At 30.4% G+C, this 15,445-nt stretch overlaps 2 protein-coding genes across 2 annotated transcripts; one reads left to right on the top strand and one right to left on the bottom strand.

Moving 5' to 3' along the window:
• Positions 1–4,952: 4,952 nt before the first annotated feature.
• Positions 4,953–11,457, top strand: LOC145088291 (short-chain dehydrogenase TIC 32 B, chloroplastic-like). The gene is made up of 8 exons (XM_079026551.1): positions 4,953–5,265; positions 9,765–9,996; positions 10,187–10,266; positions 10,396–10,549; positions 10,619–10,697; positions 10,776–10,860; positions 10,961–11,007; positions 11,107–11,457. Exons 1-8 carry the CDS (start codon positions 5,148–5,150, stop codon positions 11,275–11,277), a joined length of 966 nt encoding a protein of 321 aa, XP_078882677.1. The 5' UTR covers positions 4,953–5,147; the 3' UTR covers positions 11,278–11,457.
• On the bottom strand, positions 11,430–14,571 carry LOC145088290 (Major facilitator superfamily protein). Its single transcript, XM_079026550.1, has 10 exons — positions 14,176–14,571; positions 13,369–13,532; positions 13,148–13,211; positions 12,913–13,026; positions 12,779–12,823; positions 12,440–12,690; positions 12,252–12,342; positions 12,062–12,171; positions 11,860–11,983; positions 11,430–11,744 (listed from the first exon to the last, which is right to left on the bottom strand). The coding sequence occupies exons 1-10, from the start codon at positions 14,329–14,331 to the stop codon at positions 11,559–11,561; spliced, it is 1,305 nt and encodes a 434-aa protein (XP_078882676.1). The 5' UTR covers positions 14,332–14,571; the 3' UTR covers positions 11,430–11,558.
• Between the last annotated feature and the right edge of the window lie 874 nt (positions 14,572–15,445).

Here is a 15,445-nt window from a genome sequence, read left to right as displayed (position 1 = left end):
AGGCAAGATTAGTGACCAATATGTGAGGTTGTGGGATTATGCTAATAATATTAGAAGATCCAACCCTGATTCTAGTATATAGTTAGGCAATTATATAAACATCCTAATCTCTCTTATTTCTTATTCTAGAACCCTAACTTCGCTCCATCATTGGTGCTAAATATCCACCGCCAACATTTGTAATGTCCAAAAAATTCTAAGTAAAAAGTTTCTTTTAAATCGATCAAAACAACCATTTATTTAGTTTGAAAACCGATCATAGTATAAAATGTGTCATACAATCATCAGCGTATAAAATTGATTAAATCATGCAGAATATTGGTGGATGTTATACAATCATATCGACATCTTCCCATTGGAATTGGAAGTACTTGAAACCATAAACATAAAACCGTAAGCACAAAACTTAGTGAAATTCCCAAAATACCCCATACCATACATACATATCAGCTCGAAGTTGTACAAGTCTATTTCACCCCCCGGGCCTGTTTCACCCCGAGTTTATTTCAACTCAATTCGTATTTTTCCAACCGAACGAGTTTATTTCACCCTAAGTCTATTTCAACTCAATCGGTGTTTTTCAACCGAACGGGTCTATTTCACCCTCATGTCTATTTCATCCACTATCCATAAGCATATAGTCATATCAACAAAAGTCACGAAGATAATAAGCACATACAAGCATATCAGCAAGTGTCAGCATTGCTACCTTCGAACCACGAGTACAGTGAAGAGACTTACCTATCAATTAATACTCAACTGCTACTATTCTCATTGCCATAAATATTGATGATATGCACCACCTATATCGTTACACAAGGTAATCCCTTAGCTCTTCTTTTAAAACTAAGAGTTTAATCAAAAGTCAACTCAACGGTCAACATTGACTTTAGTCAACCGCCACGTCGTGGCCATCTATGACACACTATGGCCCTCATACAACAATACATATGGTCATTTCCAGTAGCCACACCGTGGCAACCTAAGGCCATGTCGTGGGAACTGGGTTTCTAACAACTTAATGGGTTAAGCCATTTTCTTCAATTCTAAGAGCTCCAAAGCTCAAATCTAGTCCATTATATGGTCTAGATGGATAAAGTTTCTAACTTTACCCATTAAGACACCCAAAGAGATCAAGATCCCAAACCCTAGGTCCAAATAAGGCAAAATACAACAAGTACTTAACCATTAATCCCTTAATTCGAAAATTCCTTGACCCAACCACTCCATAAGAGTTTCCAATACCAAATCTAGCATAAAGGCGGATATTTATATACATGCATGTCCAATGCATGTGTAGAATCCGTTTTTGGTCAAAATGAGTTAAAAGTGATCAAAAACTCATGCAAGGTCAAGGACCCCAACCAAAGTCTAGATCTACAAGATATATTGTTCATGGGACTCAGGAGAGTCATAAAGTTGCAACTTCAAACCAACCAAACATTTATTATGGACCAAAATATGCTAAGAAAGTAGATCTACAATCAAAGAATCATCAAGATAAAAACTTGAGGACTTACAAATGGTCCAGAGAGTGATTCCAAATATGAATAGGAGTTGTTGCTTGATCCTTGGTCTAACACCTTCTTCTTCTTCCTTCAAAATGCAACAAAAAACAAAAAAGAGATCAACACTCAACAAGGGAGTCTAGGGTTAGGGTTTCTGATTTTGATAGGCTAATGGAGGCTTAATGATCATGAAACCCAAACCATAATGTTCTTTAAATAGGGACCAAATCCCAAGGATTATGGTTTTCTCCAAAATCAGCTGCCACGTCGTGGCGGATCATTTAATCCCATGATCATGAAATGTCGTGGTGAATCTCCACCATGTCGTGGCCACCCAATAATGAAAACTTTAAAAAAATCATGAATTGACTCATACCTGAAACGAGTGTTACAATATCACTTACCTTCACCATTATTGGTGCCTCTATCTCTCTAGAAACCATTATATTTCATATTTCTCTTTATGAATACCTTAAACTTGGTCATGAGTGCTAAATTGCTAATGCTAAATTTATACTGCTACCATCACTCACATTCATTACCAACGCAATTGTATTTTTTTCTTTCTCTTTAGAAACCCTAATATCTCCTTTATTTCTCCCAAACCCTAACTTTTCACTTTGCCGCTAGTACTATACTATAAATGCTAAATTGCCACCAAATTCAACCATCCTCACCTTTACCACCCTAACATTCACCGCTAACATCGCTCATCTTCACTATCATTGATATCACTCACCTTCACTTTTCTTACCTTTGTTACCCTATATTTCTCTCCACCAATTATATTCTCTCATTTTCTCTCTAATATACTTAATCTTACTTATCATGAGAAATACAAACAAAGATAAATGATATATAACCATAGCTACAAAAGGAAACTACTAATGACCCCAACCATAACCATGGTTACAAAGGGAAACACTTGTATCATTTTTGTGTAGCAGCCCCATGGATGGGTCTTGACATTAAACTATTTTGGTATGCATTTTTTTAAGGAACTAAGATTGATGCTTTTTAGTTTTTAAATGGTTTGCCCTTAGAAAAAAATAACGACCCCAAAGATGAATCTTTCTATTGTGTTCTCGATATATATTTCTTTTAAAATGGAAATCAATGGATTGATACTTTTGAATTTTTAGATGCTTCATCCTTTGATATAGAAGTAACTATATATTTCTTTTGGGTTTCTTGAAACATTTTATTTATTTGTAGATCTTGCATTGAATCTCCGTCACTAATCGGTGTAAATATCAATTTATTAGATCCACAGGAAGGTATACACCTATATCCAGAACAAAACACCGTGCTTAAACTTTCAAATATAAGTTGTTTTATGTTTCATTAATTTTAAGGGTTAAATGTAAAAAATATCAACGTATGTTCTTATTTATATGTACAAAATATGTTTATCTATGTATATATGTAGATGTGTGTATGATTGTGTGTATGTATGTATGTTGATGTGTGTATGCACATTTGATGTTATGTGTGTGCATGTATTTTATGATTTTGTTTTGTGTATGTGCATCAAACCATAAAAAAGCCAAAGCAATCAAGGTATAGTCAATATAAACATGCATTAAATCAATAAAATATAAAAAGTAAATGATTTGGTAACAACTGAAATATTTTTTCCTGCTAGTATATCTTACTTATAGTTTTTATCTTATTAATGCATTTTACTCTAATTATTGAAATACATTGTTATTTCTTACAATGAATCCATAAACATGAACTTTAAAAAAAGATGTTATTTCTTGCGTTTAAACCTTAATTATACAACATTGTGAAAACTCTTGAGCTTAGAACAAAAAGAAACATACTTTGATCATTTGGTTATTACAACGCCCTAATTCCATTTTTCTAATATAGCGTTATGCTTTGATGGATCGAGTTAAATTGAAAGTATAATGTTATAATTGGATAAATTTTGAAAGTAAGATGACATAATAAAAAATAAATGAAAACGTGTCACTTATTCTTTCATTCACACCTTCTATTATTTAATTATATTGAAATAAACTGAAACACCCCTCGGTAGGTAATTTGAAATACCTTTTAAAATAATTTAAATTTTAAGAAAACAAGTTCAAAGCTTTAATTATGGAAATCATATAGTCTCATAGTTCAAAACACGTTTAAAAGTTTCAAATTAGCGAGGTTTAACAATACAATATCATAACATAGTTCAAGATAAACATATAAGTTGTGAACGTCATTTCCATATTCTAAACAACTCTTAAGTTTTTAATGTGAGAACAAGTGAAAATAAGTTAGACAATAGAATTGCCTTGTGAGAATACCCGAGATCGATTCATTTTAAGTAAGAATATATCAAGCTAACTTACTAGAATTAAAAATCCCAAAATCAAGAAAACCCATCTCAAACCAAATTAAGGTTTTAATCATCCAACTAAAGATAAGTGTCCAAACCAAAATCAATGGTTGATAACCCACAATATACAACAAAGGGAATTGATACCCCATAATCTAATTAACCCTTGATTTTGGTTATGGATTCATTATAGATTCTGGAAATTAGTGACATGTTAACATAACTATTATACAACTCATTTAAAGGGTTAAGGTTGAAATTCACTCAAATCCACCATCATTTAGTTGAATAGCAACCCCTTAATGATATAAATCATGAATTTAACAATAGGATCAATGAACAAAATTAATTGCTAACCCAAAATCGGATTCATGGAGACCTATGAATGGAGTTATTTTTTGAGTATTGATATAAAATCAATTATTAATCAAAAACTATACTAAAATTGCGAATTTTACCAAAAGCACAAATTTCATAAGTTAATGTTGTTTTATTTATAAAGTAAGATAAGATTGTCATAGTAATAACATATATCATATAAATTATTAATAAAATACTTAATTGTTTTAAAAAAAGACATGCTTAGTACCAGCAACGTGATCTAGGTATTAAAAAAAGAACAAATTACACGAATGGTCTTTAAGGTTTTGTTTTTTTTCCCTAAAGTAGTCCCTACGAAACTTGTTTTCCTCAGATGGTACCTACGGAGCAAACCTTGCACACAAATGATTCTTATGACTAACTTTATTAACAGATTCTGTTAAGTGTGTGTGAAAAGATGAAAATGCCTTTTTTTTCAAATTAACAAAATATTAAAAGTAAATATATAAATAAAAACAAACGGCATTTTCGTCTTTTCACACACACTTAACAGAATATGTTAACAAAGTTAGTCATAATGATCATTTGTGTGCAAGGTTTGCTCTGTAGGTACCATTCGAGGGAAAAAATTTTCGTAAGAACTATTTTAGGAAGAAAAACAAAACCTTAAGGATCATTCGTGTAATTTGTTCTAAAAAAAATTATTGGTTGTTTCAACTTTATGTGCGGCCCATCCATGATCCATCTTAGAACAATAAATTCACTGATTTTGTTTCACACACTTTCCACCCGCTCTTTCAAATCCAAGTCATCTCTCTCTCGTTTTTGTATATATCTACATCAGAAAAAGGATTGATCTCTACATAAATATTCATCTCTCTCTCTCTCTCTCTCTCTCTCTCTCTCTCTCTCTCTCTCTCTCATATGCATATATATAGAAGTTGAACTACTGAAAAAGGAAACCAACATCTTAGTTTAAAATGGGAGTTTTATCGTTGATATCAGGATGGCCAGGGCGGAGTGGATTCGGATCTGCCTCCACCGCTGAACAAGTTTCTGATTCCATTGATGCCTCGGATCTCACTGTTATAATTACAGGTATCATTAAATATTTATATAAATTCATATATCAATCATTCTGTATTATGTTTATGCATCAATCCTCTTTTGTTGAAAGATATTGTGAGATTATAGTTCGATTTCGTCTACACATCAACGAACATGAAACACATGCATCGTTCTCTTTTCTTGTTTTTCTCTCACACACTTTGAATTGTGAGAGAGAGAGAGAAAAAAAATGTTGGAACTCCAAGCATGCTATAGAGTAGGGCAACCTGTACCAATCACCGAATGTTTGTGAATGGACTAACAGAACCTTTTGGAATTAGTTTAAAGTACATACACCACATTTTCGTGACCCAACGGATAATTATTTTCGCTAAAAATATACAAGATAGATTAAAAAAAAAACGTATTATGTTTTCTTAATGATCAGAAGAAAACTCATTTTAATCTTTTAACCAAATCATTAATTCTTATGTCTAGAAAAAGTTATTTATTGGGACGGATTTTCAATACCATCTACGGCAAGTATATATAGTATTAATTTCTTAGACCTACAGACACACACACACACACTTCATTACTCTATTTAAAAACTAGACCATTTTTATGCTATAAGTTATTTGATATAGCATTAACTTTAATACCAAATGTCGGTCGATTTTTAAAATTTCTCAGTCGACGTACGTCTTATAATTAATCATGACGAGTTTTTTATAATTATACCGTTATCAAACATCTATATTTATACTTTCATGAAATTGAAAGTATAAATAGGTGGTAGTATGAGTACATTATATTTGTATTTTCTTCACGATATCGGGAATTCAAATCGCATTTGAACATAGATGGGAATAAAATTAGATTAGATTTGTTATTTAGAAAAAACAAGGCTCTGAACTTTTTTTCTTTATACTTTCGTGAAATTAAAAAACGTACGTTGTAATATAATTGGTGCTGAATTTCCAATTTGTTATATACTTTTATATGTTTTATGAAAATAGAAGAAAATATATACAAAGGATACAAACTTGCTAACTTTTAAATACTAATAGTTTATATAAAATTTTAAAATGTTTTATATTAACAGTTGCAAAATTTACAACCATTTATACATTTTAATATAAGTTTAATTAAAATAAAAGCTACCTATAAAACCAAAAAAGGTGATAAAAACGGACATTGAGTAAGCTAAAAATGATAAGTTGCACTAATCCGACTCATGTTTCGTCATATGAAAAGTGAATCACTAAGTACTAACAATAATTTTAGCATATCAGGATTTGAAATCGAGTGGAGTCAACTCATAAGATATATCAGACAGACTTAAAAAACACTTGAGATCGACTCGGTTGGAGTTGAACTACTCGAGTATATTATCAAGTCGAGCTCGAATATTGGAATATCAGCTCGTGAAGCTGCAAGTTTAATCGAACTTAGTTATATTTACATTTTCACCCTTAGGTTTATTCATATTTTACATATTCGAGCAAAGTCGAGTCGAGCTTACAAGCTTAATCTGTACGTATTTCTATTGAAATTTACTGTAATTTTAACTTTTAATAGTTAATTGTGACGAGCCGAGCCGAATTCAAAAGTGTCGATTACTTTATCGAGCTAGAGTCTGTTTGAAACTAAGGCTCGAGTTGAGTTTTGAGCTCGAGTTTTTTTAACCGAGTTGAGTTTTTAGCTTAATAATACTCGACTCGACTCGATTATACCCCTAATGAAAATCATATATAAAATTACGTACCTTAACCACTAGTCTCTTATCACAGAAAAAATAAAATTGTTTGTCTAGGTACAAACTACCAATTTTATTCTATGAATTTTATCACAGTGATCGTTTTGGACATTGGATTTGATATCACCGAGTGACCGTTCTAGGCACTGGACTTGATATCACCGGACACTAATTAAATGTGAAATGTGGGTCAAGTCTATAATTTAATTCGAAATTGATGTGGCAACCATATTCTTGCTAGTATGTTTGTATATAAATGTACAATTGAAGCCTACGACTATATATTCATGAGCAATGCAAAAACCCTTGTATGCAATTTGCAAAATAACTAAATCGACAAAGAAATTTATATTTTTATTGTATATATTTTATATTTTAGAAACATCTATAATCGATACAAAAAGATATTGTGAAAAAAAAAAGTATAAATACTTCAAACACTTATTGATGATTAAAGGAAAATTATGTCAATGTATAATTATTGAACAGAGTACTCTTCCTAAGAGAACTCAAAATTTATATATATATATATATATATATATATATATATATATATATATATATATATATATATATATATATATATATATATATATATATATATATATATATATATATATATATATATAAAGAATCAATTAATAACTCATTGTAATTTTAATAAAACTCCATACCCACAAAATTAGAATGATGGTATCTTAAGTTATTTCAAGCATAAAATTTAAACCAAACATTACCTACCACACAAGATTGAGTAAGATAAGATTCATAATTAATTATTCAAATTAAACATAAAATTTAATAGGCTTAGAAAATCATATAAAAATAGAAAAACGTTATTTTTAACGTTCAAATCTAAGGTTATAAAAATGACATATTTGGGGGTAAATCTCTGATCCAACTAGTGATAACATCACCTTAATTTGTAGTCATAAATCTAACATTTCAATAATATATAATATGATTTCATAATATCATAATAAAGTGTTTAAAGACATGCATTTGAATATAAAAAAATGGTTATAACGTAATTTGTGAAAAAAAAACCTTTTAAAATGTCTTTAAGCTGTCAACAAACATATTTTTTTAAGGGTAGCTAACTCGTATTTTATTATCATCTCGTCACTCTTCTTTTCAATTTTACATTTTGTTATGAATTTGGTTGGAACATTAAACTTTATCACAAATTCATCCTAAATTTACTTTAATTTTTAACTTTATTTTTCTACGAACTTTTAAAAAAATTACAAACTTTTTAAATATTTTATCTTAATATTTTACAGTTTTTTTTAATTAGTTTACAACATTTTTACTACTTGTTGTACTTATTTACAAAAAAGGTATAAACTTGTTTTACATTTTTTGATGTAACATTTTAAACTTCATTTATATCTTTTTAAATTTTTTTACACTCTCATATAATTTTAATACAACTCTTTTTAAACTCTCATAATCTTTTTAAACTTTCGTACAATTGGATAAAAATTATATGAAAATAATAATTTTTTAGTTAAAACATATAAAAGTGTTTCTTTTTTTAAAAAAAATATTTACAAAGTATTTTTGTTTTAAAACAGATGTTTTAAAATTGTATGAAAGTGTAAAAAAAATTAAAAGTTACGTATCAATTATAAATGTTGTATCAAAGTTGTAAAACAAGTTTATAACTATTTTAAAAATAAGTATAACAGATAGTAAAAATATTGTAAATTAATTGAAAAATAAAATTGTAAAGTAATTAAGAATTAAAAAAATGTTGAAAAATCTATAGAAAAGTATTAAGAAGTTGTAGAAAAACAAATTTGTAAATTAAACTAAATTTGTGATGTATTCGTAAAAATTTAATGTTCGGACTATATTCATAACAAAAATTAAAATCTATGCCAAAAATATAAAATTAGAAAGGATTTACCTTATCAACTTCAAATAGTAGGTATAAAGAAAACAATAGTTGATTACCCTTTTAAATATTTAAATGCATATATCGGAAATTTAAAGACATTTTGAAATTTTTTTTTCTAAATTGAGTGATATCACTATTAAAAAAATATTTAATAACCAAATGTCATATTCAAGTTGATGTTTATTTTACAACTCAATGCAATAGTTTAAATATATATTTTTTTTCTTTGATCACACGTCATGTTTGTATAATAAAATATATGTTTTTGTGAAAGAAAAAAAAATTAACACAACTATGACAAATAAAATGGCTAATCCTGGATTCTAATATTCTAAGTTCTAACAACAAAGCTTGGCCTTCCTAGAAGCAATCAACTATTGGTTCGTAGATGACATTTGTAGAACTAGGATAAATTGTTATGTAACATTAATAATAGAAGTGTATGCCTTTTTTGAAATTATCTATCAGATTTTAGTTGGTTATAATTGAATGGAAATTCAACAAACATTAGATGGATCCAATCGAATAGATTCGATAACCAATATAAAATATCCAATAGACAAATTTGATCGGTTATATCTTACTAATGAAAATCAATAATTTGAATTGGTTCTATTCAAAAACATTAGATGTAAAGCCAATGAAGTTTTATACAAACATTATATACACATCAGTGTGTACATAACAACACATGTACACGTGTATGCACACACCCTTTTATACCAAAATCTTGCAAATTCAGTGCAAAACTTTTTAAAATATTTATAAGAAAGGTCCAACACAATTCATCCTAGTAAAACATGGAAGTGGTTTCAAGATCCTGTGTTTAATATTATATTATTTGGAGACTAAAAGAAGTTTTAAAATGTGAACAAATAAAAAATGCAGGAGGGGCAAGTGGGATTGGGTTAGAGACAACAAGAGTATTAGCGATGAGGGGAGCTCATGTGATTATAGCTGCAAGGAACATGAAAGCTGCAAATGAAGCTAAACAACTTGTTGTTAAACACAATGAGAAAGCTAAGATTGATGTTCTTGAGCTTGATCTTTCATCTCTCAAGTCAATTAAGACCTTTTCTCATAGCTTCAAAGCTCTTAATCTCCCTCTCAACATCTTAATGTAAGTCATCCAAAAATCTTTACACCTACCATGTTAATTCTTGCAATTACATAATCCGTATGTCCTAACTTTTTCACAAATTTATCCTCATTTGTACTTTCCTTCCAATTCCCCTAAATATGACATCATTTAAAAAAAAAAAAAAAAACAAATATTATTTATCCATACAACATTCTATTCAAATTTGCAGAAACAATGCTGGTATCATGTTTTGCCCGTATCAACTCTCGCAAGATGGGATAGAGATGCAGTTTGCGACTAATCATCTAGGTAGGCATCTACTCTTCTTAGAAGGGTAAAATGGGAATCAAAAGTTTTGTTTTAAATTATCTTCTTGAATATCACCATTAAAGAGATCATTACTAAAACTTAGTTTTTGGGGAATGAATGTTGTGGCAGGTCACTTTTACTTGACAAACTTACTACTAGACAAGATGAAGGAAACTGCTGCAGCTACCGGAATCGAGGGTAGAATTGTAAACTTGTCATCGGTAGCTCATGTCTATACTTACGAAAAAGGAATCAGATTTGATAAAATCAGTGATAAAGATAGGTAAATTTGTTCTTTAATTTCGTTTAATATAATGACATTTTTTACCATAATATTTTTTTTGTAAAACAGCTATTCAGACAAAAGGGCATACGGCCAGTCCAAGTTAGCTAACATATTGCACGCGAATGAGCTCTCTCGACGCTTGAAGGTATTAATTAAATAATTAATTAATATGTTTTTCTATTTGTCAATAATCTTAATTTAAAAATTAAAAATTAAAATTCAGGAAGAGGGGGCGAATATTACAGTAAACTCGGTACACCCAGGCATAATAATGACAGATCTCATGAGGCATTCCTTCTGGCAGATGAGTAAGTGTATTTTTATTTTTATTCCTAAACTCTAGTTCTCTGTATAACATTACACAGAATTTTATTCATTGATCCACAACTGCGGTGTGGTTTTTGGCAGGAATCTTGAAGCTGTTCACTTATCTCTTTTGGAAAAATGTCCCACAGGTATTCTACTATTCTACCTCCATTACTATATGTCATAATTTATATGTAATGTTTTATGTAAAAAATGATTTTTTTTTTTTTTTAATTTATTGTGCCTAGGGTGCAGCAACAAGTTGCTATGTAGCAGTCCACCCGGGGTTAAAAGGGGTGAGCGGAAAGTACTTTTTGGACTGCAATGAATGGCCAGCAAGCAAATTTGCAACTGATCCTGAGTTGGCAAAGAACCTCTGGGACTACAGCAACAATCTGGTCAACTCTCTTCAGCATTGACTTCTTCACCATACTTTTTCTTCTAATGCAAACTTTAATCTTATACGTTTTATACTTAGCTTAATCTTGTCACGTTTAATTAATATTCTAGTGGTTGGAGAAATTTATGTGGGTTTGTACTAAAAGACATGATGAAAAAGTTGAAATATATATTATATATATAACTGCTTTGCTTAAAAATGGAATAACAGTTGGTACAATAAAAGATAAGGATAAATAACAAGTGAGAAGAAGGTAAAGGTAAGAGCAGCAGTTTTTTTTTCTTTTTTTTTCTATTTTAATCAAGTGTGATTTGAGGAGAAGGCTTTTTCTAGTTTGAGCACGAGGAATAGAAAGGCAGCTAATGATAAGATGAGTGCAACAAGCATTAGAAAAAGCATGGCTTGCAGTGAGATATATGGACTCAAAAAGAATACAACTGCAATTGAAGCACTCTGCCACAGCTTCAGTTGTGCAAATGTTCCTTCCTGTTCATGTTCATGTTCATGTTCAAAATCACACACGATAATATATAAGTTCATTTAAATATCTAATAAAAAAATGTTGACACCTTTATGAAAAATAAATTCAAACAAGGATTACCATGTCATGCTTGAACAACATTGCCAACAAGGCATTTAGTTGTGTCATGAGCACTCCATCTCCTATTCCCCATATGGCTGCAATCAGAAGTGGATATACTACTCCAAGAACACCAGTAGGCACACTGCAAAAATAAAGGGAAAAAAAATTTAGAGATTTAAAAATAATTTTTTCACAAAAGCTAACAGGAGAATAATATAACCTGTAATTCAGGAGCCAGATCAATATACCACACTGAAGAAAAGCTCCACCAGAAACAATCACAGTGATTGATGTGAGACCTGATGTAAACCGACCAGCAGCTAGAGAACACTGATACAAATTTCAAATTTAGTCCATATAGTTCACACAACGACACAAATAGTCCCTTTACTTAGAATCATGTCACTTACAATTGCATCAAAAACTCCATATACAGCCATGGCACCACCTACACCTGACTCACCAAGAGATGGCTGAACAAAAAACTTTGTGAACTCTGCCCTAAAATGATTAAAAAAAAAATAGAATCCAAGGTTAACTGAAGAAAAATGAAATGGAAATGTTATATTGATGGTATTGTAAGTTGACTTATGCATACCAGACAAATGCTTGTTGTAGACCTGAATATGCTATAAGTGGAACAATTAACAACATCCTTGCGTCACATAAAGGAGTTATCACATGCTTCCATAAAGATATTAGGAAAGAATAGAAACTAAGAGAGGAATCTCTTTGTTCATCTGTTTCTTCATTGTCCCTTTTCTTTAAGAAGGCCATTAGAAAAGTTCCCAAGGTCATGCTGCCAAGAAAGACAGTGAAAAGTAAAGTTGTGCCACTCGTACTTCCCTCCTGCAAACAATTAAATAAATAAAAAAATATAAGTAGTGATTGTTTGAAGCAAATTTAATGGGATCAATTTAGTTATATGGATTCTTACAGTTCCATCCTTCAACAGAAAAAGAGTCAAAAGATTTCCAACTAGCTGAAAAAATCAATACAAAAAGAAATTAGTTTATTAGTTCCCAGTATTAATAAATAATTACCTTTGTTAACTGAAAGTTTAAACTACACCTGATGAGTAGCAAAAATTGCCCAAAATTCTCCATTGAAGTGACCAATTACAGTTCCTTCATGTAGCTTGTGATCAATTGCTTGGCTCCTTGCAGCAGAGGTAAGGTATGTCCCCTGATATACAAACACATAGTCAAATAGTAAGCAACAAATATATTACTTTACATGTCCAAAATATTGTAAACATCTTTTGGATTTATAAAATTAAAAGGATCTCAAAAGAAAAAATATGTACCTCCCCAACCCATAAAATAGCAGCAGCAAATCCAAGGTACAATGAAGCTGGCACCATTGTATACCTATGAGGGAGGAAAATGGAAAATGATAGAATCAAAATTATATCACAAATTGACATTTAACTGTGATACAAAAGAAATGGGAATTTGTTAAAAATGAATTTAGCAATTACAAATAAATCATGGATTTAGTAGCAGCATTGCAAGACTAATTAATTACCAGGATGGTTTTAAATTTGCAGCTATGTACAGCCAGTAACCCGTAGTACCAAGAAGCAGAGCATTCTTTGATCCAAGTTTTCTAACAACTGAAGAGGCAAACAGTGAAGAAACTGTGAAAGATGTATACAATATGCCAAGTGAAATTGTTCCCAGATCTCCATCCTGTAATAACACAAAACATTTAATGATCACTGAGATCATATAACCATTCTTATCTGATTTCTTCTCCCTAAATCCAGATACAATTACAAAAATCTACTTAAACAACTTATGAGAAAAAGATAAGAAACACACAGAGGATAGAAGTGTTTTGACTAGCAAATTAATTCCTCCTTTTGTATCTGTTGTGCTGATTTTGTTCAACAATGGAAATTTTTCTAAGAAATGTCAAGTTTGAAGTGTCAACACCAATTAAAAGTCCAAAATATTTTAATCAATTTACAAAGTTATTGACAGCAAACTCAGAAGACCTAGTCACTTAAGGCTTATACATCTTCTACACAAAATAATCAACCAACCATCTGTAACTACGACTCCATTCCCTCAAAACATATACCTTGACTTTTGAGGTCAACATTATGACTCCTCAAATCCAAATTGCTATCGATTTGTTGCCAATTTAATATTGAACTTAGCAATGTTTTCTCAATAACTCTATACAATCATTGACCGAAAAAGGTGGAAAGGATAGAGTCCTTAATCCTACTTCTCTCTGATAAAAATTGATGCATACAAACATCGAGCAAATTTAACACGATAATTAAACTGAAAATTATATATGCAGAACCAGAAAAAGGAAACTCACAGTGTTGAGTGTGCTCTGCAAATTCTGAGCAGCGCCGTAAGCAAGGAAAATCAACAAGAACGCCCAGCTCAGAATATGAATGTCTCTGCTATGATTAAGCGTTTGAGTTCCATTTTGATTCTGGTCAACAAGCGGTGATTCTTCATCCGTGGCCATCTATTGATTCGACTAATGATTGATCCCTGATATCTCCGATATGAGACACTAACTTTACAGAATCATAGGTACATGGATATTATCGATTTATATATACAAATATACATAAATTTAACAAAAAATTGGAGCGCCGGCGAGAGCAGAAGGTATAAATTATTGATGGAATCGGAAGGATCTGATAGACGACACAGAGAGAAGAATCTGTAGAATCTGGTGTGTTTGAGTTGCTTTAGATTTTTAACAACTTATATTATTGTCAAATTATTTTATTCATAAAAATTCAAAATAAAATGAAACTTTGGCGATTAGTTTGGTTTTTGAAGATAAAAATAAAAATCAATACAATAAAATAATAATATCGTAACAAAGCAAGAAATTCATGACCGAAAATACAAGAAAGCAGTACCTCAAAATTTTAAATCGTAAGTAAAGGGGTCAATTTGTTCGTAGGCCGGTTTTATATGGGCGCATATTGCAAGTTAACGTTAATTTAATAATTTCTATATTAATTCGTTTGGTGGGAAAATAATAAGACGGATAATCTGACGCCTCATTATTTGTCCGTTACCGTGAAGGAGACCATATCGTTTTCTTTGTCTTGTCTTTTTCCATTTGATACCTGATTCAGTTGAAATTTTTATTGATTTTTCTACTTTCCTTGTATATTCCTTATACAAGTTATATAAATAAGAATTTTAATTAAAAATACATATTTGAAATTTGTGGTTTTTATTCCATTTATTATTTATACTAAAATGTTAAAACTGTTTTGTTAACTACAACAAATTAAAAAAGTCACATGTTATTTCCTACTGTCAAAAGCTTCAGTTATGAAGTTAGAATATAAGATGGGGAGTTGTGAAGTATCAGTAACACCACAGTTGGAAAATAAAGTTGTTGCTAGTCTATTATGGCAAAAATGTGCATGTGTAGCTACTCATAAGAGCCTCTGTGATTGACGTGTCGGTGTTGAACTCAAAAAGATAGTTACAAAGATTAATTGTATATACATACTTGTGGGGAGATTACTGCAGATCCAAATGACTATCATATCCTTTTGAACATATCTCAACCATGGAAAAACACATTAAAAAAAATATCAAACACCTAGTTT

Source organism: Lactuca serriola, chromosome 2, assembly GCF_051521515.1.
Source record: "Lactuca serriola cultivar US96UC23 chromosome 2, Lser_US96UC23_V15, whole genome shotgun sequence".
In the NCBI taxonomy this organism is placed as follows: domain Eukaryota; kingdom Viridiplantae; phylum Streptophyta; class Magnoliopsida; order Asterales; family Asteraceae; genus Lactuca; species Lactuca serriola.
The sequence above is the reverse complement of the archived record's forward strand: the minus strand, read 5'-3'. Positions and strand labels throughout refer to the sequence as shown.